This window comes from Oncorhynchus masou, unplaced genomic scaffold (genome assembly GCF_036934945.1).
Source record: "Oncorhynchus masou masou isolate Uvic2021 unplaced genomic scaffold, UVic_Omas_1.1 unplaced_scaffold_1821, whole genome shotgun sequence".
In the NCBI taxonomy this organism is placed as follows: Eukaryota; Metazoa; Chordata; class Actinopteri; order Salmoniformes; family Salmonidae; genus Oncorhynchus; species Oncorhynchus masou.
In genome coordinates, this window is record NW_027008336.1 from 9,094 (window position 1) to 32,363 (window position 23,270).

The 23,270-nt window shown below is 45.5% G+C and overlaps 1 protein-coding gene across 1 annotated transcript; it reads right to left on the reverse strand.

Annotated features, from left to right (window-relative positions):
• Positions 1-31: 31 nt before the first annotated feature.
• axdnd1 (axonemal dynein light chain domain containing 1) lies at positions 32-22,025 on the reverse strand. The gene is made up of 25 exons (XM_064959896.1): positions 21,914-22,025; positions 21,364-21,548; positions 21,091-21,194; positions 20,839-20,941; positions 20,468-20,553; positions 20,315-20,371; positions 19,872-19,980; positions 19,229-19,350; positions 18,005-18,145; positions 17,738-17,842; positions 17,300-17,420; positions 15,301-15,402; positions 14,935-15,101; positions 14,751-14,820; positions 9,807-10,041; positions 9,270-9,486; positions 9,031-9,124; positions 8,551-8,753; positions 5,713-5,803; positions 5,408-5,554; positions 3,823-3,921; positions 3,134-3,259; positions 2,930-3,021; positions 2,635-2,765; positions 32-699 (listed from the first exon to the last, which is right to left on the reverse strand). The coding sequence occupies exons 1-25, from the start codon at positions 22,023-22,025 to the stop codon at positions 584-586; spliced, it is 3,135 nt and encodes a 1,044-aa protein (XP_064815968.1). The 3' UTR covers positions 32-583.
• Positions 22,026-23,270: the final 1,245 nt, after the last annotated feature.

Sequence of the window (23,270 nt, forward strand, 5' to 3'; positions counted from 1 at the left end):
ATATAACTCTGTTTTATATAATTCAGTAGAAATATGTTTTAATTGTATACTGATGACGACACACTGCAAACCAGCTAAATCAGACAGGGTAATATGAGGGTAAATAGGGTCCATAATAAATAAATATTATTATTATAATTATTGAAAAGGAACCATATAGTATAAACATGACTATAGAGGGAACCATATAGTATAAACATGACTATAGAACCATATAGTATAAACATGACTAGAGGGAACCATATAGTATAAACATGACTAGAGGTAACCATATAGTATAAACATGACTATAGAGGGAACCATATAGTATAAACATGACTATAGAACCATATAGTATAAACATGACTATAGAGGGAACCAAATGTCACATAACCTTGTTGTAAGGACATGATTGCTTAACAAATAGCATGCAAATTACAGAACAACCCAAAAAAAGGCAACTGATTAAACATTGTTGAACGCCGAGTCATACAATACTTAGACATCACTTTGCGTTTATTCGTTTGTCAAATACAAAGTCGTTGGATCCTCAGAGGAGCAGAGTTTCACATTACATCTGAAGCTACAGTACTGTTTTCAGGGTTCAGCGTTTCTTGGGCTTGGCTTGTCTGGGGCTAGGCTCAGGCTTCTGACTCACTGGTTTGGGTTCAGGGCTGGACACCTTTGACTTGGGAGACGCTGCCACAGACTGCTTGCTCACTGCAATGCAAATTGTATGGATGAGTGTCCAAAACCCAAATTCAACAGTTTTGACCTGTCACTGAAGGGGTGTTACGGTGATGACCTATCACAGTGGTGTGTTGACCTATCACAGAGGTGTGTTATGGTGTTGACCTATCACAAAGGTGTGTTATGGTGTTGACCTATCACAGCAGTGTGTTGACCTATCACAGAGGTGTGTTACGGTGTTGATCTATCACAGAGGTGTGTCACGGTGTTGACCTATCACAGAGGTGTGTTACGGTGTTGACCTATCACAGCAGTGTGTTGACCTATCACAGAGGTGTGTTATGGTGTTGACCTATCACAGAGGTGTGTTATGGTGTTGACCTATCACAAAGGTGTGTTATGGTGTTGACCTATCACAGAGGTGTGTTATGGTGTTGACCTATCACAGAGGTGTGTTACGGTGTTGACTTATCACAGCAGTGTGTTGACCTATCACAGAGGTGTGTTGACCTATCACAGAGGTGTGTTATGGTGTTGACCTATCACAGAGGTGTGTTACGGTGTTGATCTATCACAGAGGTGTGTTACAGTGTTGACCTATCACAGAGGTGTGTTATGGTGTTGACCTATCACAGAGGTGTGTTATGGTGTTGACCTATCACAGGGGTGTGTTATGGTGTTGACCTATCACAGGTGTGTTGACCTATCACAGAGGTGTGTTACGGTGTTGACTTATCACAGCAGTGTGTTGACCTATCACAGAGGTGTGTTATGGTGTTGATCTATCACAGAGGTGTGTTACGGTGTTGATCTATCACAGAGGTGTGTCACGGTGTTGACCTATCACAGAGGTGTGTTACGGTGTTGACCTATCACACAGGTGTGTTACGGTGTTGACTTATCACAGACAGTGTATTGACCTATCACAGAGGTGTTTGACCTATCACAGAGGTGTGTTGACCTATCACAGGGTGTGTTCTGGTGTTGACCTATCACAGAGGTGTGTTACAGTGTTGACCTATCACAGACAGTGTGACAGGTGTTGACAGACACAGGTGTGTTGACACAAAATCACAGAGGTGTGTTATGGTGTCGGACCTAAAACAGAGGTGTGTTAGATAGTGTTGACCTATCACAGAGGTGTGTTACGGTGTTGACTTATCACAGCAGTGTGTTGACCTATCACAGAGGTGTGTTGACCTATCACAGAGGTGTGTTGACCTATCACAGAGGTGTGTTATGGTGTTGACCTATCACAGAGGTGTGTTACGGTGTTGACCTATCACAGAGGTGTGTTACAGTGTTGACCTATCACAGAGGTGTGTTACAGTGTTGACCTATCACAGAGGTGTGTTATGGTGTTGACCTATCACAAAGGTGTGTTATAATGAAATTATGACCTATCACAGAGGTGCACGGTGTTGACCTATCACAGCAGTGTGTTGACCTATCACAGAGGTGTGTTATGGTGTTACCATATCACTAAAGGTGTCATTACGGTGTTGACCTATCACAAAGGTGTGTTACGGTGTTGACCTATCACAAAGGTGTGTTATGGTGTTGACCTATCACAGAGGTGTGTTAATGTTGACATCACAGAGGTCTGGTTCTCTTGACTTATCACAGCAGTGTGATTGAAATCACAGAGTGTGTTGACCTATCACAGAGGTGTTTGACCTATCACAGAGGTGTGTTGGGTGATTGACCTATCACAGAGGTGTGTTAAAAACGGTGTTGACCTATCACAGATCAAATGTTATTTGTGTTGACCTATCACAGGGGTGTAGTTATGGTGTTGACCTATCACAGGTGTGTTGAACAATCACAGAGGTGTTAAGAAACGGTTTGACTAAATAAACTAGCAGTGTGTTGACCTAAAACAGAGGTGTGTTATGGTGCTGATCTATCACAGAGGGTGTCACTGTGTGACCTATCACAGAGGTGATTTGGATTGAGTCCTTTGGCCTCCAGACTGGAATGGCCTGCGTTTCAAAATGCTGTTCTCCAGATCTTGGATCTTCTCCAGCGCAGCCTGGAGGGCCTCCTCTGCCTTTAGGGCCCGCTCCTCTGCTCGCTGGACACGAGCCTCAACCCCACTGACAGACAGACAGACAGACAGACAGACAGACAGACAGACAGACAGACAGACACAGGCACACAAAATCAAAAAAGCACACAGGCAAGATGACCCTTGTCGGACAGAAAAATAAAGTGAAGCACTTTAGATAGTGTGGCCGCTCATAAATGACAAATAACTTACAGTAACTCGTGCTGCAGAACCCCTACTGTGGCCAGGGCATCAAAGGCTCTCTGACCGTTAGGTGTGTGGGGACGGGCAACCATGTCTTCAGTCTGCCCAGGGCCAAAGAAAATTTGGACATTGGATCTGAATGTCTGTCTTTCTACAAAAATGTTTTCATAATGAAATTATATACTGGTAAAACACACAGCACCATGTACTGACCCCATCCAGCTGAATAGTATCCTCCCCCAGGGTTCGCTCAATGATGTTACCATCATGGCCTATCAGCTTCATAATAGAGCCGGCCAGTGAGCACTCCAGGGCCTCTTCTGGGTACTCTGCCTCCACCTACAGGTCAAAAATAGGTATTGCAGAACAATTCCAAAACTGCAGTCAATGAGACATCCAACCTCTGGCTCTCTAGACAATATTAAATTGTGAGTGAAAACATGTGAACAGTGAAGTTGCTAATAGAACTAGGGTCCGTTTAGCATTTCCCCATTAATGGTAAAGATGAGGATTGGGGGATGGGAAGCTCATTCTAGATCTCACCCCGGAGCTGTATAAAAACAAGTCACTTGCAAGTCAAATCAAATGTTATTTGTCACATAGCCAAATATAACAGGTGTAGACCTTAACGTGAAATGCTTACTTATAAGCCCTTAACCAACAATGCAGTTCAAGAAGTAAAGTTAAGAAAATATTTACTAAATAAACTAAAGTAAAAAATAAAATAAAAAGTAACAATAACGAGGCTATATACAGGGGGTACTGGTACCAAGTCAGGTCATTTCAATGATTTGGATTAGGAGTCCTTGTTGAACACCTCTCAGGTACTGGAATGGCCAGTTTCGTTTCAAAATGTGTTTTAGTAGTATTCTTTGGTGTAGCTACTGCAGGTGTAAGCTCACCATGTGTACGACCTCAATGAATTCCATTGGACTCTTCTTGTTCGGCTCCTCTTCTTCATCCAAAGCTGCTTCTAGTGGAACAACTGCCGGTAGGTTCATCTGAGGAAAGCAGGTGACGTAATTATAAACTCAGCAATAAAATAAACAGCCTTTTTTAGGACCCTGTCTTTCAAAGATAATACGTAAAGATCCAAATAACTTCACAGGTCTTCATTGTAAAGGGTTTATACACTGTGCTTGTTCAATGAACCATAAACAATGTATGAAGATGCACCTGTGGAATTAAGACACTAACAGCTTACAGACGGTAGGTAATTAAGGTCACAGTTATGAAAACTTAGGACACTAAACAGGCCTTTCTACTGACACTGAAAAACACCAAAAGAAAGATGCCCAGGGTCCCTGCTCATCTGCGTGAACGTGCCTTACAGGCTGACAACCTCGCTCGCGTCGCGTGCGCGATCGTTGCAAAATAAATGTAGAAATCTATATTATTAAATTATTGCACCCACACTGCTTGCTCGCGCCAATGAGCGTCTGCGTTGCCAAGGGCTAAAATAGAAGTCAGTTCTATTTCTGACGCAGATCGCGCTGCAAGTCCTGCCTCTCCCATCTCCTCATTGGTTTATAGAAGCAGGTACCCACGTGGCATCTCCTCATTGGTAATACCCATGTGGGTGACTGAAGACAAAGGAGGTCAGTGGCAGTAATGCACCTAATTTATGAAAGTTGCCAATCGCAACAAGAGAAGAAAAAGCCTGGAAGGATGAGAGATGACTAGAAATTATTCAGTTGACCGTTTTATGTGTGGATTAATTGGTGGAGTAGAGGACCTTGTGCATTTCAGGTAAAATAACAACTCAATGTTTGTATCCCAGGACAAATTAGCTAGCAATTGCAAGCTACCTAGCTAAATTTCCATAAATGTTTCATGCTTTTCAACCTGTCCCCAAATTAATATAATTGGTTTGTTTTGATATTTTAACCTGCGTGTCGTGATCGCGTTTGGTGTGGGGAGACAAAATACATTTATGCACGATGGCGCACGCACACAGCCGGTTTGGGTTCCGTCTCTTAGGCATGCTGCAAGGAGACATGAGGACTGCAAATGTGTCCAGTGCAATTAATTGCAATGTCCGTACTGTGAGACGACAGCTGATCGTCCTCGCAGTGGCAGACCACGTGTAACAACACCTGCACAGGATTGGTACATCCGAATATCACACCTGCGGGACAGGTACAGGGTGGCAACAACAACTGCCCGAGTTACACCAGGAACGCACAATCCCTCCATCAGTGCTCAGAATGTCTGCAATAGGCTGAGAGAGGCTGGACTGAGGGCTTGTAGGCCTGTTGTAAGGCAGGTCCTCACCAGACATCACCGGCAACAACGTCGCCTATGGGCACAAACCAGACAGGACTGGCAAAAAGTGCTCTGACTGACAAGTCGCGGTTTTCTCTCACCAGGTGTGATGGACGGATAGACATTAAACTGACGTCAGTGCCCAGTGGGGTGGCATTCACACATCAGGTGGCTAACTGCAAGGTAGCGAGGGATCACAGTAAAGGATTATGACAGGCTCACCAGAGATTTCATGCTGGGCATTGCAGAGGGAAGGAGTTCCGTGAAAGAACGATGGACCAAATTCAGTGTGACAAGCAGCTCCACAGGACTGCCCTTCTTGTCGGACAGCAGGATCCGACAGGACTCCATCCACTCGCCACATTCCCTCTGAGCAGTGTGAACGCGCACACACACACACAAACACATATACACGCATGCACACACGAGCACAAACACACAAGCTTAGCATTCACATCCTTGAGTGCAAAACAATGAGAATGTTAGCAGGCTCTACACAGCAAGCCTTTGTGTGGGTGAGTGAGTACCTGCAGTTTACTGAGCTCAGAAAGCTCATTCTCTGAGTCATCCCGAGCCATGCTCCTCTGAATCTCCTCCTCCACAATGGCCCGACAAGAGCTGCACAGAGAGAAAAAAAAGCTCTGAGTTAGTGTGAACCATCTTCTTACACCCAAAGTCCCCATGATCCACTCATCTGTATGCTTACAAAATTTACGATCCAGTGTGGCTCAGTTGGTAGAGCATGGCGCTTGCAATGTCAGGATTGTGAGTTTGGTTCCCCCTGGGGCCACCCACACGAAAATGTATGCACGCACTACTGTAAGTCGGAAAAAAGCTTCTGATAAATGGCATTGAGGAGTATACCACCTCAGTCATCGTCTTCATCAATAAGTGTATCGACGACGTCGTCCCCACAGTGACCGTATGTACATACAGTGGGGCAAAAAAGTATTTAGTCAGCCACCAATTGTGCAAGTTCTCCCACTTAAAAATATGAGAGAGGCCTGTAATTTTCATCATAGGTACACTTCAACTATGACAGACAAATTGAGAAAATAAAATCCAGAAAAATCACATTGTAGGGTTTTTGATGAATTTATTTGCAAATTATGGTGGAAAATAAGTTTTTGTTCACCTACAAACAAGCAAGATTTCTGGCTCTCACAGACCTGTAACTTCTTCTTTAAGAGGCTCCTCTGTCCTCCACTCGTTACCTGTATTAATGGCACCTGTTTGAACTTGTTATCAGTATAAAAGACACCTGTCCACAACCTCAAACAGTCACACTCCAAACTCCACTATGGCCAAGACCAAAGAGCTGTCAAAGGACACCAGAAACAAAATTGTAGACCTGCACCAGGCTGGGAAGACTGAATCTGCAATAGGTAAGCAGCTTGGTTTGAAGAAATCAACTGTGGGAGCAATTATTATGAAATGGAAGACATACAATACCACTGATAATCTCCCTCGATCTGGGGCTCCATGCAAGATCTCACCCCGCTATGCCCTATTACGGACTACAAAGGGAAACCCAGGCGAGAGCCTACCAGATGAGCTAAATGCCTTTTATGCTCGCTTCAAGGCAAGCAACACTGAAGCATGCACGAGAGCACCAGCTGTTCTGGATGACTGTGTGATAACGCTCTCGGTAGCCGATGTGAGCAAGACCTTTAAACAGGTCAACATTCACAAAGCCGCGGGCCAGATGGATTACCAGGACGTGTCCTCAAAGCATGTCCGGACCAACTGGCAAGTGTCTTCGCTGACATTTTCAACCTCTCCCTGACCGAGTCTGTAATACCTAAATGTTTCAAGCAGACCACCATAGTCCCTGTGCCCAAGGAAGCGAAGGTAACCTGCCTAAATGATTGCCCCGTAGCACTCACGTCAGTAACCATGAAGTACTTTGAAAGGCTGGTCATGGCTCACCTCAACAGCATCCTCCCAAATACCCTAGACCCACTCCAATTCGCATACCGCCCCAACAGATCCACAGATATCGTACTCAACACTTCCCTTTCCCACCTGTACTAAAGGAACACGTAAAAAAAAAGCGTTCAACACCATAGTGCCCACAAAGCTCATCACTAAGCTAAGGACCCTGAGACTAAACACTTCCCTCTGCAACTGGATCCTGGACTTCCTGACGGGCCGCCCCCAGTTGGTAAAGGTAGGCAACAACACGTCTGCCACGCTGATCCTTAACACTGGGGCCCCTCAGGGGTGTGTACTTAGTCCCCTCCTGTATTCCCTGTTCACCCACGACTGCGTGGCCAAACACGACTCCAACACCATCATTAAGTTTGCTGACGACACAACAGTGGTAGGCCTGATCACCAACAATGAGGAGACGGCCTATAGGAAGGAGGTCAAAGAACTGTTAGTGTGGTGCCAGGACAACAACCTCTCCCTCAATGTCAGCAAGACAAATGAGCTGATTGTGGACTACAGGAAAAGGCAGGCAGAACAGGCCCCCATTAACATCAACGGGGCTGTTGTGGAACGGGTCCAGATGTTCAAGTTTCTTGGTGTCCAAATCACCAACGAACTATCATTGTCCAAACACACCAAGACAGTTGCGAAGAGGGCACGACAAAACCTTTTCCCCCTCAGCAGACTGAAAAGATTTGGCATGGATCCTCAGATTCTCAAAATTTTCTACAGCTACACCATCGAGAGCATCCTGATCTGTTGCATCACCGCCTGGTATGGCAACTGCTCAGCATCTGACTGTAAGGTGCTACAGGTGGTAGTGCATACGGCCCAGTACATCACTTGGGCCAAGCTTCTTGCCACCCAGGACATATATAACAGGCGGTGTCAGAGGAAAGCCCATAAAATTGTCAGAGACTCCAGTCATCCAAGTTAGACTGTTTTCTCTGCTACTGCACAGCAAGCGGTACCAGAGCGCAAAGTCTCGGACCAAAAGGCACCTTAACAGCTTCTACCCCCAAGCCATTAGACCGCTGAACAATTAAACAAATGGCCACCGGTACCCCCTCCATTTGTTTGTACACTGCTACGACTTGCTATTTATTATCTAGGCATAGTCACTTCACCCCTACCTACATGTACAAATTACGTCAACTAACCTGTACCCCCGCACACTGACTCGGTGCCAGTACCCCTGGATATAGCCTCGTTATTGTTGTGTTATTGTGTTAATTATTTTTATTATTATTATTATTATTATTACTTTAAAAAACGTATTATTATTATTATTTTTAACTTTAGTTTCATTGGTAAATATTTTCTTAACTCTTCTTGAACTCCGATGTTGGTTAAGGGCTTGTAAGTAAGCATTTCACGGTAAGGTCTACACTTATCCGGCGCATGTGACAAATAAAGATTGATTTGATATTTACCTGGTGATATATTTGGAGAAGTAGTCCAGTTTCTCTGAGAGGTTCTTGGCGTCTTCTTCTAGTTGCTCCAGGGAGACCTCCATGATGGCGGTGGTGTTGATCCCAGGCAGGGCGTCTTGCTCCTGGTCGCCACAGTGGTCTGGGACCATCTGGAGGAGCATGTCCACCATCCAGCGAGTCAGAGCCGTGTGGATGGAGTTCACCTGGAAACACAGGCCAGAGACAATACGTAGGCGCTGGAGGGGTACTCTACTCCTTTTATAGTGACCCTATTCCCTAACAGTAGTGCACTATATATAGGGAATAGGGTGTCATTTGGGATGCATCTAATATCTTCCCAGAAGGTCTCTGGTCAAAACCAGTGCACTATAAAGGGAATAGAGTGCAATTTGGAATGCATCCATAAAATCAAACGTACACACATTCCAATAGCAGGTAAGGGAATTGCTATCCAGGGACAGCTATGCCCTTCTCCAGTACCTCATCACAGAGCCTTCGGTTCTCACAGTCAAAGAAGTTGGCTTGGGTCAAGATGAACTCCCGGAGAGTATTGAAGACATCATTGATCTCGATCCTGGAATAGACACAAATTGTTTGACAAAAAAAAAAAAGAAGTTTTGCAACAAACTGGCTCTGGTCAAAAGTAGTGTACTATACAGGGAATATTGTGCCATTTGGGACAAACATATAGCGTACAAAGAGGAGCCAGGAGAACTCACTGGACGTGTGGTTTGTGCTTGACCCTCTCATTCTCAGGCTGGGTGCTGTGGACGTGCTTCAAGGACTCCTCCGCCAACAACATCCAGCTACCCAGGGCCTTCTCCAGCTTCAGCCAATCACAGTGGGGCAGCCTCTCGGTGCGGCCAACAAGGGCCTTCAGTCGTGTGGCCCAGAATTCCATCACCCCGACCAGACTCATCAGTTGCTTGTGGATTCCTGACAGGGCCACACAGAACCGTTGGTAAGGGATACATTTAAGGTATGTATGGGATTATCAGGGTTCTTCAGTATGGACCAACATTGGTTGAATCAGGGGGGGGTTCGTGATGGGATGAAAAAATCCCTGCACACCCAGTACGTAGTTCTCCAGAATTCTACCTTCGTGCTCCGGTTTCCTGGGATCTGCTGTATATTCCCTCCAGACTGCGTCCGTCTCTCACACTCTCTCACCGCCATAGGAATACAATCTATAGAACATGCAGCCCAATTCTAATAAACTTTGCTGTGACGATGGGTCATTCCATTTCTAAGCTCACCACTCTCGCCGTTGATGCGCGTGCCCAGCTGCTTGTGGAGCTCCGACACGGCCAGGCCCAGCTCCCTCATGGCCTCCTGGCCCCTGGGGGGCTCGCCGTCTGGGGCCGGGTGTCTCCTGAAGAGCCGGAGGCCCACCTCCTCCCAGGCCTCCTGCAGCTGGCCCAGCATGTTGAGGGTCTCCTGGCATGAGAGGAGGTCTTCGCCCCCGTAGCGCTCACACTGAATGGTCAACGCCTGGAGGATGGGGGAGAGGATGGAGATGTCAGTGGGACTGTCCGTTATACCCGACTCACATCAGCAGCTCCCGAGTGGTGCAGAGGCTAAGGCACTGCATCTCAGTGCTAGAGACGTCACTATAGACCCTTTTTCGCTTCCAGGCTGTATCACAACCGGCCGTGATTGAGAGTCCCATAGGGCGGCGCACAATTGGCCCAGTGTGGTTCAGGTTTGACTTTGGCCTGGGTAGGCAGTCAATGTAAATATCTGTTCTTAACTTTTTTTAACCAGGTAGGCTAGTTGAGAACAAGTTCTCATTTACAACTGCGACCTGGCCAAGATAAAGCAAAGCAGTTCGACACACTCAACACAGTTACACGTGGAATAAACAAACATACAGTCAATAATACAGTAGGAAAAAAAGTACATATACAGTGTGTGCAAATGAGGTAAGATAAGGCAATAAATAGGTGAGGCAATAAATAGACCATGGAGGCGAAGTAATTACAATAAAGCAATTAAACACTAGAATGGTAGATATGTACAAGTAGAGATACTGGGGTGCAAAGGAGCAAGGTAAATAAATAAATAAATACAGTATGGGGATGAGGTAGTTGGACAGGCTATTTACAGATGGGCTATGTACAAGTGCAGTGATCTGTGAGCTGCTCTGACAGCTGGTGCTTAAAGCTAGTCAGGGAGATATGAGTCTCGAGCTTCAGCGATTGTTGTAGTTCGTTCCAGTCATTGGCAGCCAAGAACTGGAAGGAAAGGCGGCCAACGTAGGTATTGGCTTTGGGGGTGACCAGTGAGATATACCTGCTGGAGTGCATGCTACGGGTGGGTGCTGCTATGGTGACCAGTGAGCTGAGATAAGGAGGGGCTTTACCTAGCAAATACTTGTAGATGACCTGGAGCCAGTGGGTTTGGCGATGAGTATGAAGCGAGGGCCAGCCAAAAGAGCGTACAGGTCGCAGTGGTGGGTAGTATATGGGACTTTGGTGACAAAACAGATGGCACTGTGATAGACTGCATCCAATTTGTTGAGTAAAGTGTTGGAGGCTATTCTGTAAATGACATCGCCAAAGTCGAGGATCGGTAGGATGGTCAGGTTTACGAGGGTATGTGTGACAGCATGAGTGAAGGATGCTTTGTTGCGGAATAGGAAGCCAATACTAGATTTAATTTTGAATTGGAGATGTTTGATGTGAGTCTGGAAGGAGAGTTTACAGTCTAACCAGACACCTAGGTATTTGTAGTTGTCCACATATTCTAAATCAGAACCGTCCAGACTAGTGATGCTGGACGGGCGGGCAGGTGCGGGCAGCGATCGGTTGAAGAGCATGCATTTAGTTTTACTTGCATTTAAGAGCCGTTGGAGGCCACGGAAGGAGAGTTGTATGGCATTGAAGCTCGTCTGGAGGTTAGTTAACAAAGTGACCAAAGAAGGGCCAGAAGTATACAGAATGGTGTCGTCTGCGTAGACGTGGATCAGAGAATCACCAGCAGCAAGAGTGACATCATTGATGTATACAGAGAAGAGAGTTGGCCCGAGAATAGAACCCTGTGGCACCCCCATAGAGACTGTAAGAGGTCCGTACAACAGGCCCTCCGATTTGACACACTGAACTCTGTCTGAGAAGTGGTTGGTGAACCAGGCGAGAAAATCATTTGAGAAACCAAGGCTGTTGAATCTGCCAATAAGAATGTGGTGATTGACAGAGTCAAAAGCCTTGGCCAGGTCGATGAATACGGTTGCACAGTAATGTCTCTTATCAATGGCGGTTATGATATCATTTAGGACCTTGAGCGTGGCTGAGGTGCACCCATGACCAGCTCGGAAACCAGATTACATAGCGGAGAAGGTACGGTGGGATTCGAAATTGTCAGGGTAGGAGAGATATAGGTCTGTAGCAGTTTGGGTCTAGAGTTTCTCCCCCATTGAAGAGGAGGATGACCGCGGCAGCTTTGCAATCTTTGAGAATCTCAGACGATACGAAAAAGAGGTTGAACAGGCTAGAAATAGGGGTTGCAACAATTTTGGCAGATAATTTTACAAAGAGAGGGTCCAGATTATCTAGCTGGCTGATTTGTAGGGGGTCCAGGTTTTGCAGTTCTTTAAGAACATCAGCTATCTGGATTTGGGCGAAGGAGAAATGGGGGAGGCTTGGGCAAGTTGCTGTGGGGGGTGCAGGGCTATTGACCGGGCTAGAGTTAGCCAGGTGGAAAGCATGGCCAGCCGTAGAAAAATTCTTATTGAAATTCTCAATTATAGTGGATTGGTGGTGGATCAATTATAGTGGATTGGTGGTGGATCAGTGGTGACAGTGTTTCCAAACCTCAGTGAAGTGGGCAGCTTGGAGGAGGTGTTCTTATTCTCCACTTTACAGTGTCCCAGAACTTTTTTGAGTTTGTGCTACAGGATGCAAAATTCTGCTTGAAAAAGCCAGCCTTAGCTTTCCTAACTGCCTGTGTATATTGGTTCCTAACTTCTCTGAAAAGTTGCATATCACGGGGGCTATTCGATGCTAATGCAGAACGCCACAGGATGTTTTTGTGCTGGTCAAGGGCAGTCAGGTCTGGAGATAACCAAGGGCTATATCTGTTCCTGGTTCTACACTTTTTTAAATGGGCATGCTTGTTTAATATGGTGAGGAAGGCACTTTTAAAGAATAACCAGGCATCCTCTATGGACGGGATGAGGTCAATATCCTTCCAGGATACCCGGGCCAGGTCGATTAGAAAGGCCTGCAAGCTGAAGTGTTTTAGGGAGCGTTTGACAGTGATGAGGGGTGGTTATTTGACCGCAGACCCATTACAGATGCAGGCAATGAGGCAGTGATCGCTGAGATCTTGGTTGAAGACAACAGAGGTGCATTTGGAGGGCAAGTTGGTTAGGATGATATCTATGAAGGGTGCGCATGTTTACGGATTTGGGGTTGTACCTGGTGGGTTCATTGATAATTTGTGTGAGATTGAGGACATCAAGCTTCGATTGTAGGATGGCCGAGGTGTTAAGCATGTCCCAGTTTAGGTCACCTAGCAGCACAAGCTCTGAAGATAGATGGGGGGCAATCAATTCACATATGGTATCCAGGGCACAGCTGGGGGCAGAGGGTGGTCTAAAACAAGCTGCAACGGTGAGAGACTGGTTTCTGGAAAGGTGGATTTTTAAAAGTATTAAAATTTTAGATTGCAACACCGCCCCCTTTGGCAGTTCTATCTTGTTGGAAAATGTTATAGTTAGGGATGGAAATTTCAGGGTTTTTGGTGGTCTTCCTAAGCCAGGATTCAAAGGCTATAAGAACTGGACGTCGAGTATGTTTGAAACAGAGAGTAAAAGGGGTAGGTTTCTGGGCGCGATAGAATAGATTCAAGGCATAATGTACAGACAAAGGTATGGTAGGATGTGGATTCAGTGGAGGTAAACCTATGCATTGAGTGACGATGCATAGCCGAGTGATCACAGGAGTCCAGTGAGTAGTGAAGCTGGCTGGAGACACGGCGATTCAGACGGCTAGCTGGCCGGGGCTAGCAAACTAGCAGAAGGCCCTTTGAGGGACATCGCAATGGAGGAAGTCTGTTATAGCCTCCTCGTGCGGAGACTCCTCGTCAATTGTGATGGATTAGTAGGGTTCAGTGTGGTAAAGGGGTCCAGTTCCATGTGGTTAAGGGGTCCAGACCAATTGGCAAAATAGGTATAGTGGCCAAAGAAATTCAGCTAACAGTCCGATATGCTCTAGACCGCTAGCGGGCCGCGGCAAGCAGGCTAGCAGATGGGCATTCAGAGGATGTCGCGACGGAGGGGCCAGTTGAATAACCTCCTGGGGCAGATTACATCGGTAGTCCTTTCGTGAAGGATCGGCGGGGCTTCGTACCGGCAGTAAAAGGGGTCCAGGTATATGTATTGTAGCCCAGGAATGGCTGATGGACCTCTTCAGTTAGCCGGAAGATGGGCTTAGCATGGGCTAGCTCCAGGCTAATTGGTGATTGCTTCGGGACAGAGACATTAGCCAGGAGTAGCCACTAGGATTGCAGCTAGCTAGCTGCAATGATCCAGGTGAAAAGGTTCAGAGCTTGCGGTGGGAAAACCGGGGATATGGAGAGAAAAATAGGTCCGGTATGCTCTGGTTTGAATTGCGTTGTGCAAACAGGCGAGAGTTTTCCGAGCTTAAGGATAGCTGATGACCGCTAACAGTGGTTAGCTGACTACTAGCTAGTAGCTAGTTAGCTGGCTAGCTTCTGTTGGGGGTTCCGATTCAGAAGTAAGGAAAAACACTTTAGAAAAAAGCAGATCCATACCACATTGGGTGAGGCGGGTTGCAAGAGAGTATTTTGAAGTTAAGGTTTAGAAAAATATGCAAAGAAAAAAAAATATAAAAGATATATATACACATGCGACTCGACAAAGACATCTGACTGCTATGCCATCTGGGATTAAGAAGAACTGATTTGCCTAGTTTAATAAAGGTTCAATAAAATAAACAGGCCAGCTCAGTACAGCTAAGCTTGGCTCAGCACGGTTTCACTCAGTAGTGTGAAAAGGGTATTACAGTGGTGCTACACTGGTGACATACAGTTGAGCAGTATTCTTCAATCCTGGTCCTGAGGACTCACAGAGTGTGCAGGGTTTTGTTCCAGTCAAGTACTAAAATATATCCGGTGATACACATATGAAAGTGTTAAAAACCTCAACATTAAAACAGGAACAGAAGAACAATTCTTACATTAGACCACTGTTTCAAATCTGAATAAAGCTGTTCTTCTGAAACTTTCTGAAATTTCGGATCCGGGCTCCTACAAAACAAACAAACATCACAATGATATGAAGACAAAACAATGACAACTGCTCTCGTGCAGGCGCTGACAGTCATTTCTATGAGTAGGTGCCAGTGGGCATGTCTACGCTACCTGATGTTGGCGCCAACGAACGTGTGCCATTTGACGATGTCAGCCTGTATGCTACTTATCCCCTCACAGTGACCGTGCTCAGCCTCTCTCAGACTCTGCATAAAGGACGTCAGCTGCTCCTTCCACTGCTCTGTCAGCTGCATGATATGGTTCAGGTCTTCTGTGTCCTACGAGATACAAGGTTTATGTTTCATTATTATTTTCATCAGTATGAAGTTGTTTTATTCCAATTCAATCAATTTGTCAGTATATGAGGAACGAGACCAGGACAAGATAGAAAATTAGAATACCGTATCAATAATAGATGATTTCAGAAAAGCAGGAATTCCCATCCCAGTGAATGGCCTATGACAGTGTGGAGTTTACCTTGGAGGTCAGGAAGAGTGTAAAGTGCTCAGCAGTCTTGGTCCAGGTCTGCTCACTGACGTGAAGCCTGCTGGCCAGCTGGAGGTTGTTCAACTTGATCACCTGGGAGGAAACAAATCAATATCAACAACTCTGATACATAGTCAAATAGGGTTGTATTCATAACGGTACTTCGTAGCAAAATATTTTGCAACGGAAAAAACTAAAATGTCCTGGTAGCTCCTCTCTGTTTCTTCCGTTTGGTGCCAAAAGAATAAACCCCAGTTAACACTAGGATCAGGACGAGAGAAGTCTGCGGTTCTGCTCCCTTCTCTCCTCGTCTTCACTTTGAAATCTACAATACCAGTCAAAAGTATGGACACACCTACTCATTCAAGGGTTTTTCTTTATTTTCTACATTGTAGAATAACAGTGAAGACTTCAAAACTATGAAATAACACATATGGAATAATGTAGCAACCGAAGAAAGTGTTAATCAAATCAAAATATATTTTAGATTTTAAATTCGACACAGTAGCCACCCTTTGCCTTGATGACAGCTTTGCACAATCTTGGCATTCTCTCAACCAGCTGCATGAGGTAGTCACCTGGAATGCATTTCAATTAACAGGTGTGGCTTCTTAAAAGTTAATTTTGGGAATTGATTTCCTTCTTAATGCGTTTCAACCAATCAGTTGTGTTGTGTCAAGGTAGGGGTGGTACACAGAAGACAGCCATATTTGGTAAAATACCAAGTACATGTTATGGCAAGAACAGTTCAAATAAGCAAAGAGAAATGACAGTCCATCATTACTTTAAGACACAAAGGTCAGTCAATGCGGAAAATTTCAAGAACTTTGAAAGTTTCTTCAAGCGCTATGAAGAAACTGGCTCTCATGAGGACCGCCACAGGAAAGGAAGACCCTGAGTTACCTCTTGCTGTAGAGGATAAGTTCATTAGAGCACCTCATATTGCAGCCCATATAAATGCTTTACAGAGTTCAAGTAACAGACACGTCTCAACATCAACTGTACAGATGAGATTGCGTCAATCAGGTCCTTCATGGTCAAATTGCTGCAAAGAAACCACTACTAAAGGACACCAATAAAAAGAAGAGACTTGCTTGGAACAAGAAACATGAGCAATGGACATTAGACAGGTGGAAATCTGTCCTTTGGTCTGATCAGTCCAAATTTGAGATTTTTGGTTCTAACAGCAGTGTATTTGTGAGACGTAGAGTAGGTGAATGGATGAACTCCGCAAGTGTGTTTCCCACCGTGAAGCATGGAGGAGGTGGTGTGATGGTGCTTTGCTGTGTAAGGGCTATTTGACCAAGGAGAATGAATGTGCTGCATCAGATGACCTGGCCTACACAATCACCCGACCTCAACCCAATTGAGATGGTTGGGGATGAGTTGGACCGCATAGTGAAGGAAAAGCAGCCAACAAGTGCTCAGCATATGTGGGAACTCCTTCAAGACTGTTGGAAAAGCATTCCTCATGAAGCTGGTTGAGAGGATGCCAAGAGTGTGCAAAGCTATCATCAAGGCAAAGGGTGACTACTTTGAAGAATCTAAAATATATTTTGATTTGTTTAACACTTTTTTGGTTACTACATGATTCCATATGCGTTATTTCATAGTTTTGATGTCTTCACTATTATTCGAGTAAAGGAGTAGGTGAGTCCAAACTTTTGACTGGTACTGTATGTCCTAACTTAGCTATGCATTCTATTGTATTTCAACATGTCCTAATGTTGCTAATGCTACGACAAGATGCCTGACAAGGACTGCCGGGCGGACAGACAGAGAAGATAGACGGAAAGACAGACAGAAAGACAGCAGGCCGACAGACAAGACCAGACCAGACCAGACCAGACAGACCTTGAGTGACAGGTTGTAGGTGGTAGGAATGGACGGGCGGACAGACTGACAGACAGACAGACAGACAGCCAGACAGAGAGGAGCAAAGAGAGAAGGACAGAGGAACGAACGGGCGGACAGACAGACAGAGGCCAACCTTGAGGGCCAGGTTGTAAGTGACTCTGCTCCACAAGTCTCTCTCGTCCGTCAGTCTGGCCACCTGTCCCTCCAATCTCTTCCTCTGCATCTCATACAGGCCATGGTACTCTCCCACCACACTGAGGACACAGGTACATAGAGTCATAGGTCATACATCCAAGTACAGTTTACAGTACAGTAGATAAGAGTTGTTCCTACTTGTTCATATTTAGCCATTTGTGTACATATTATGTACATATTATCCCAGATTATTTTCAGAGATTTCATCTTTGCAAAGTTTGCACAATTTAGATAGAGGGTAGAAGGATAAGAGACATAAAGCATATTTAGATAGGGGATAGAAGACAAGGAGCAAAGCTTAAATCATTAAATTTAGGAAATAGTGTCCGTGTACAGTATACACAGCAGCAGGTATGATGGCCAATCAGACACTTACTCAGAGTTCTTCTGTGATTGTTCCAGAGCCTTGGCCAGCTCCTCCTGTGCTCTCTCAGCCTGCTTGGACACATACTCGTCATGCTCCCTCATCTTACACAGCTCTCTGAAGTGCACACGCACAAGAATACACAGACAAAAATCATATACATAGCTAAAGGGAAAAATCTTATAAATGATGTTCTGTATATATAAATATAGATTCTGTAATTGCAGACACACACAACCCCCCCCCCCCCCCCCTCCACACACACAGTCCCAGGCTCACGTGTTGAGCTTAGAGATGGAGCTCCTGAAGCAGATGATCTCCTCTGTGAGCCTGCGGTCCAGAGCTCTCTGGGCCAGTGTCTCTGTGTGCAGACCCTTCAGCTGCCTGGGGATACGGTCCAACAGAGCCACATACCTCTGTCTGGAACACAGGAGCACACAGGGAGGGACACAGTTAGACCTACACTGAGTATACCTTCCTAATATTGAGTTACACCCCCCCCCCCTTCCTTTTTGCACTCAGAACAGCCTCAATTCATCAGGGCATGGACTCTACAAGGTGTTGAAAGTGTTCCACAGGGATGTTGGCCCATGTTGACTCCAATGCTTCCCACAGTTTTGTCAAGTTGGCTTGATGTCCTTTGGGTGGTGGACCATTTAAAAACAACAACATTTAATTGAATTTGGTAATCAATTGTTAGGAGTTACTATCTTGTCTCATCGCTACAACTCCCGTACGGGCTCGGGAGAGACGAAGGTCAAGAGCCATGCGTCCTCCGAAACACAACCCAACCAAGGCGCGCATCCAACCCGGAAGCCAGCCACACCAATGTGTCGGAGGAAACACCGTGCACCTGGCGACCTTGGTTAGCGTGCACCGCGGCCCGCGATGAGACAAGGATATCCCTACCGGCCAAAACCTCTCTAACCCGGATGACGCTAGGCCAATTGTGCGTTGCCCCATGGACCTCCTGGTCCATGGGGCAACAGAGCCTGGGCTCGAACCCAGAGTCTCTGGTGGCACAGCTAGCACTGTGATGAGGTAGCTTAGACCACTGCGTCACCCGGGAGGCCCCGGTGGACCATTTTTAATACACACAGGAACCTGTTGAGTGTGAAAAACCCAGCAGCGTTGCAGTTCTTGACACAAACCAGTGCGCCTGGCACCTACTACCGTACTCCGTTCAAAGGCACTTAAATATTTTGTTTTGCCCATTCACCCTCTGAATGGCACATGCACACAATCCATGTCTCAATTTTCTCAAGGCTTTAAAATCCTTCTTTAACCTGTCTCCTCCCCTTCATCTACACTGATTGAAGTGGATTTAACAGGTGACATCAATAAGGGATCATAGCTTTCACCTGGATTCACCTGGTCAGTCATGGAAAGAACAGGTGTTCTTAATGTTTTGTCCACTCATTGTATGAACTGGATCCTGGATCGCATTCATAAGGGCACACTGGAGAAAAAGGTTCATGGGAGTCCCCTCCCCCCTGTACTTACCTGAGCTTAGCTAGGAGCTGTCCTCTTTCTGCACACTCCACACTGACCTGTCTGATCAGCTCATGGAACACTATGTTGTAGATGTTCTGTTCCACACGCACCAGCTCTAGAAGGCCTTGCATCTGGGTAGGGGGTCACAGAGATCACGTGTGTCTCAAATGGCACACTATTCACTACATAGGGTAATACTTTGACCTGGGACCCTTAGAGCTCTGGTCAAAAGTATTACACTATAGGGAATAGGGTACCATTTGGAACGCAAACGATATCAAACATATTTAGTAGACAAGACACAGAGAAAATAATGAGCTTAGATGGTTGAATTAAGTCAAAGGTAATGTCCTGTCCAATCCAGGTACCGACATTATGTCACTTCAGGAAACTTACATATGTTACCTATGCCAATTCGGTTACACTTGATTTGAACTGTATGTCATTACAGTGTTATAATCTTGTCATAAACATGACAACAAATGTGATCAAATGTCAGAGACAGAAAGCTATAGAATAAACATGATACTGTTTGCATCCCAAATGGCACCCTATTCCCTATATAGTGCATTATTTATATGCCCTGGTCAAAAGTAGTGCACTACCTAGGGAATAGGGTGCTATTTGGAATTGACTCTGTGTCCTGGTTTACCTGTGACAGTCCAGTCAGTGCTCTGTACTCCTGGTTGACCCCTGCTCTGTCCAACATCTCATCCATCACCTTCATCAGCTGCACTGCCTCCAGCCGCCCACTGGGCCTCCTGTGGCATACACACACACAAACACACGCACGCAAACACACGTACAAACACACACACACGCACGTACAAACACACACACTCACAAACACGTGCAAAAGCACACACGTACAAACACACACACACGCACAGAAACACACACATAACATTGGTCGTGAGAGCTACAGTGTGTGTAGAATCTGATCAGCTGAATTAGGTGTTAGTGCTGAGATAGAACAAAAGTCTTCACTTCCTGTAACTCTGATTACTGCTATAGACATTTGCCATGTTGTTACACCCATCATGATCCATTGACATTCAGAACACTGCATGTTGACATGATCACTTTTTCACTCACATTGATGGAAAGACTTTGAGCATCCTTTCGTCATCCTCCAACAGTACTGTGAATTTACTAAAACGGGAGAGAGGAATAGAAGTCAGAAGGTGAGGACATTATCATTAAGCGGAGGGGGAAAATACAACACACAGTAGAATCCTCCTCACTCACTCGTCATAGCACTCCAGTCCTTGAACCCCTTTGTTTTTCACAATGTGATATTCCTCTGGGATGAGGCTCTCCATAAGGCTCATGTCCTGGGGAGAACAACACAAGGGCCTGTTAAACAACACAGAACAGACTGTGTCTGGTAATGACCGTGTCTGGAATCAGATCAATTCATTGACGATGGCCACACATTTAAAGGCAATGGCATTTGGGTGCACTCGTTTGCATCTCCCGCTTCCCCGGTGCGTGGAGATTTCACTTTAGGACCAATGGAATGGTCTAAAATGAGCAGCCTACGCCAATCTGGGGCACTGGACATTGCAAAATATAAGCGTCCATTTGTGTTTTTATATGCATGTCCGGGCTCTGCTTGCCTTCTGAATGCCCTGTGTGTGGGTGGTGCCCCTGTCAGCCATGGGTGGCAGGGGAATCCTTTCCCTCTGAGAGGCCATGGAATCACACAAAAAGGAGATGTCCCTGAGCCAACACACAGTGCACAACACAAAACAATCACAGACAGAAAATGAGTAATGCATTTTTCTATAAACATTTAGATACACTGATATGGCAGCTCATGTCCCCCCCTTGCATTGCAAATTCCCAACAAGGATTCTTATTGATCAAACCTGCCCGCTCCAGTCAATGACGTCGGTTGGTCGAGAAAGTATTTGTATTTCTTGCGTCCAACTGGGTGATGCCAAACCGCGTCCGTGTGTCGTATTCCATAGACCTAAGGGAGGCAGTTAAACCAAGAATAAACAACCATAGACAAACAAAAAAATGATTTGTAGTGTGGCATGTGACAGGAATCTGGTTAGACTTGACTCTGGCATTTGACATCTATGCTGGACCAAACCGCACTAAAGCCCTGGATCAGAGTTACCATACATAAACCATACCTTGAAGTCTTTGGGGGTCTTGGTTAGCTTTGGGGGTCCCAGCCTATCATGGGGACAGATGGTTGAGGTGAGGGTGGCCAGGAGCTCATCTGGGATCAAGTCATTCTGCATCGGGACAAGCTGCATCTTTGATCGATCTGTCACTGGCACCTGTTTCTCTTTCAGCTCAGGGAGTTCTAAAAGGGCTGAGGACAATACACAGAAATACAACATAATGCTCAATTAAGTCAATCAATCAAATGTATTTATAAAGGTGTTCTGCAAAGTATTGTATTGTAAGGGAAAATGTCTGGAAGCTGAAATATTGGAATTCATAGGTACATGATAGAGAGAGAGCACATGTTATGCCACAGCTACTGTTGCAAGCTATGTGTAACTAGGGTCAGTGCTATTTAAGATCCTTGGGACGCCCCCCCCCAACCTTAACCCTTTTAAATGTCAACTCCAGGGACGTCCGAAGGATCCCAGATAGCACAAACCGTGTAGCTAGTAGCTAGCTTAACAAGCAGGATAGAAACACCACGCATGCACCTGTCTGTCCATAGTTTACCTCTGTCATGATCTTCCACAGGCGATACAAGAGAATGACTTGACTTTATCCTTCGGCCCTCTGGTTTCGGTAAGACAGGAGGTGACGGGCTTGATTTTATGGATGCAGACATCCTCAACTAACATTAGCTAGCTAGCTACAAAATGTAAACAATAATACTAATTATAGCGAGCTATCTAATGTTAGCCAAAAATAGCCCAATTAACGTTAGCATGTTCGCATGTAGTCGATAACTCGCCACTTCCAAGCAACTTTGTTCTGAATAGCGTTGTTATAAATATTAGCGTCCATGAGAGAGCAAAGTAGCCTGCTAAAACCTCACTGAAGAACTTTAGTGTCACTGGAATGATGTCAAAACTCCTGTCAGTCACTTCCCCCCCATGGAGTTGTTGCTATGGACGCTCAACTGCAGCAGATGGGCGTGTCTGTAGACGAGGAGGGTCGGAGGAAAGCCCTCGTTCCCATAGAGAGTCCAAATGTCATAAACCCAGTCCCAGGAGGTTGGTGGCACCTTAATTGGGAAGGACGGGCTCGTGGTAAATGGCTGGAATGGTATCAAATACATCGAGAGCATCCTGACCGGTTGCATCACAGCCTGGTATGGCAACTGCTCTGCATCTGACCGTAAGGTGCTACAGAGGGTAGTGCGTACGGCCCAGTACATCACTGGGGCCAAGCTTCCTGCCATCCAGGACCTATATACTAGGACGTGTCAGATGACAGCCCCCAAAAAATGTCACAAACTCCAGTCACCTAAGTCATAGACTGTTCTCTCTGCTACTGCACAGCAAGCGGTACCGGAGCGCCAAGTCTAGAACCAACAGGCTCCTTAACAGCTTCTACCCCCAAGCAATAAGACTGCTGAACAATTCATCAAATGGCCACACAGACTATTTTTTGTTTTTAAACGCATTGGTCTCAGAGCATTTCGTGTTATATTATATGTAAATCAGAGACTATGATATGTTAAGAACTACAAATCGTATTAAATGTTACGAACTGCAAAACGTAAAATATCTTACGAATTCTAGCTGGTTAACGTTAGCTAAACTAGGGTTTAGGGCTAAGGTTATGGTTACTTTTAGGAGTTAAGTTAAAAGGTTGGCTAAAAGAGAGAGTTAATGTTTGGGTTAGGCGATGAGAGGGTTAGCTAAAAGGATACGGGGAAGGGTTAGCTAAAAAAGTTGTAAGTCGTTGAAAAGTTGCTAATTAGCTCAAATTTGAACTCGCAACCTTTGGGTAGCTAGACATTCGCGTTATATTGAAGCGGCTTAAACGAGTGACATCAATAAGGGATCATAGTTTTCACCTGGATTCACCTGGTCAGTCTATGTCATGGAAAGAGCAGGTGTTCCTA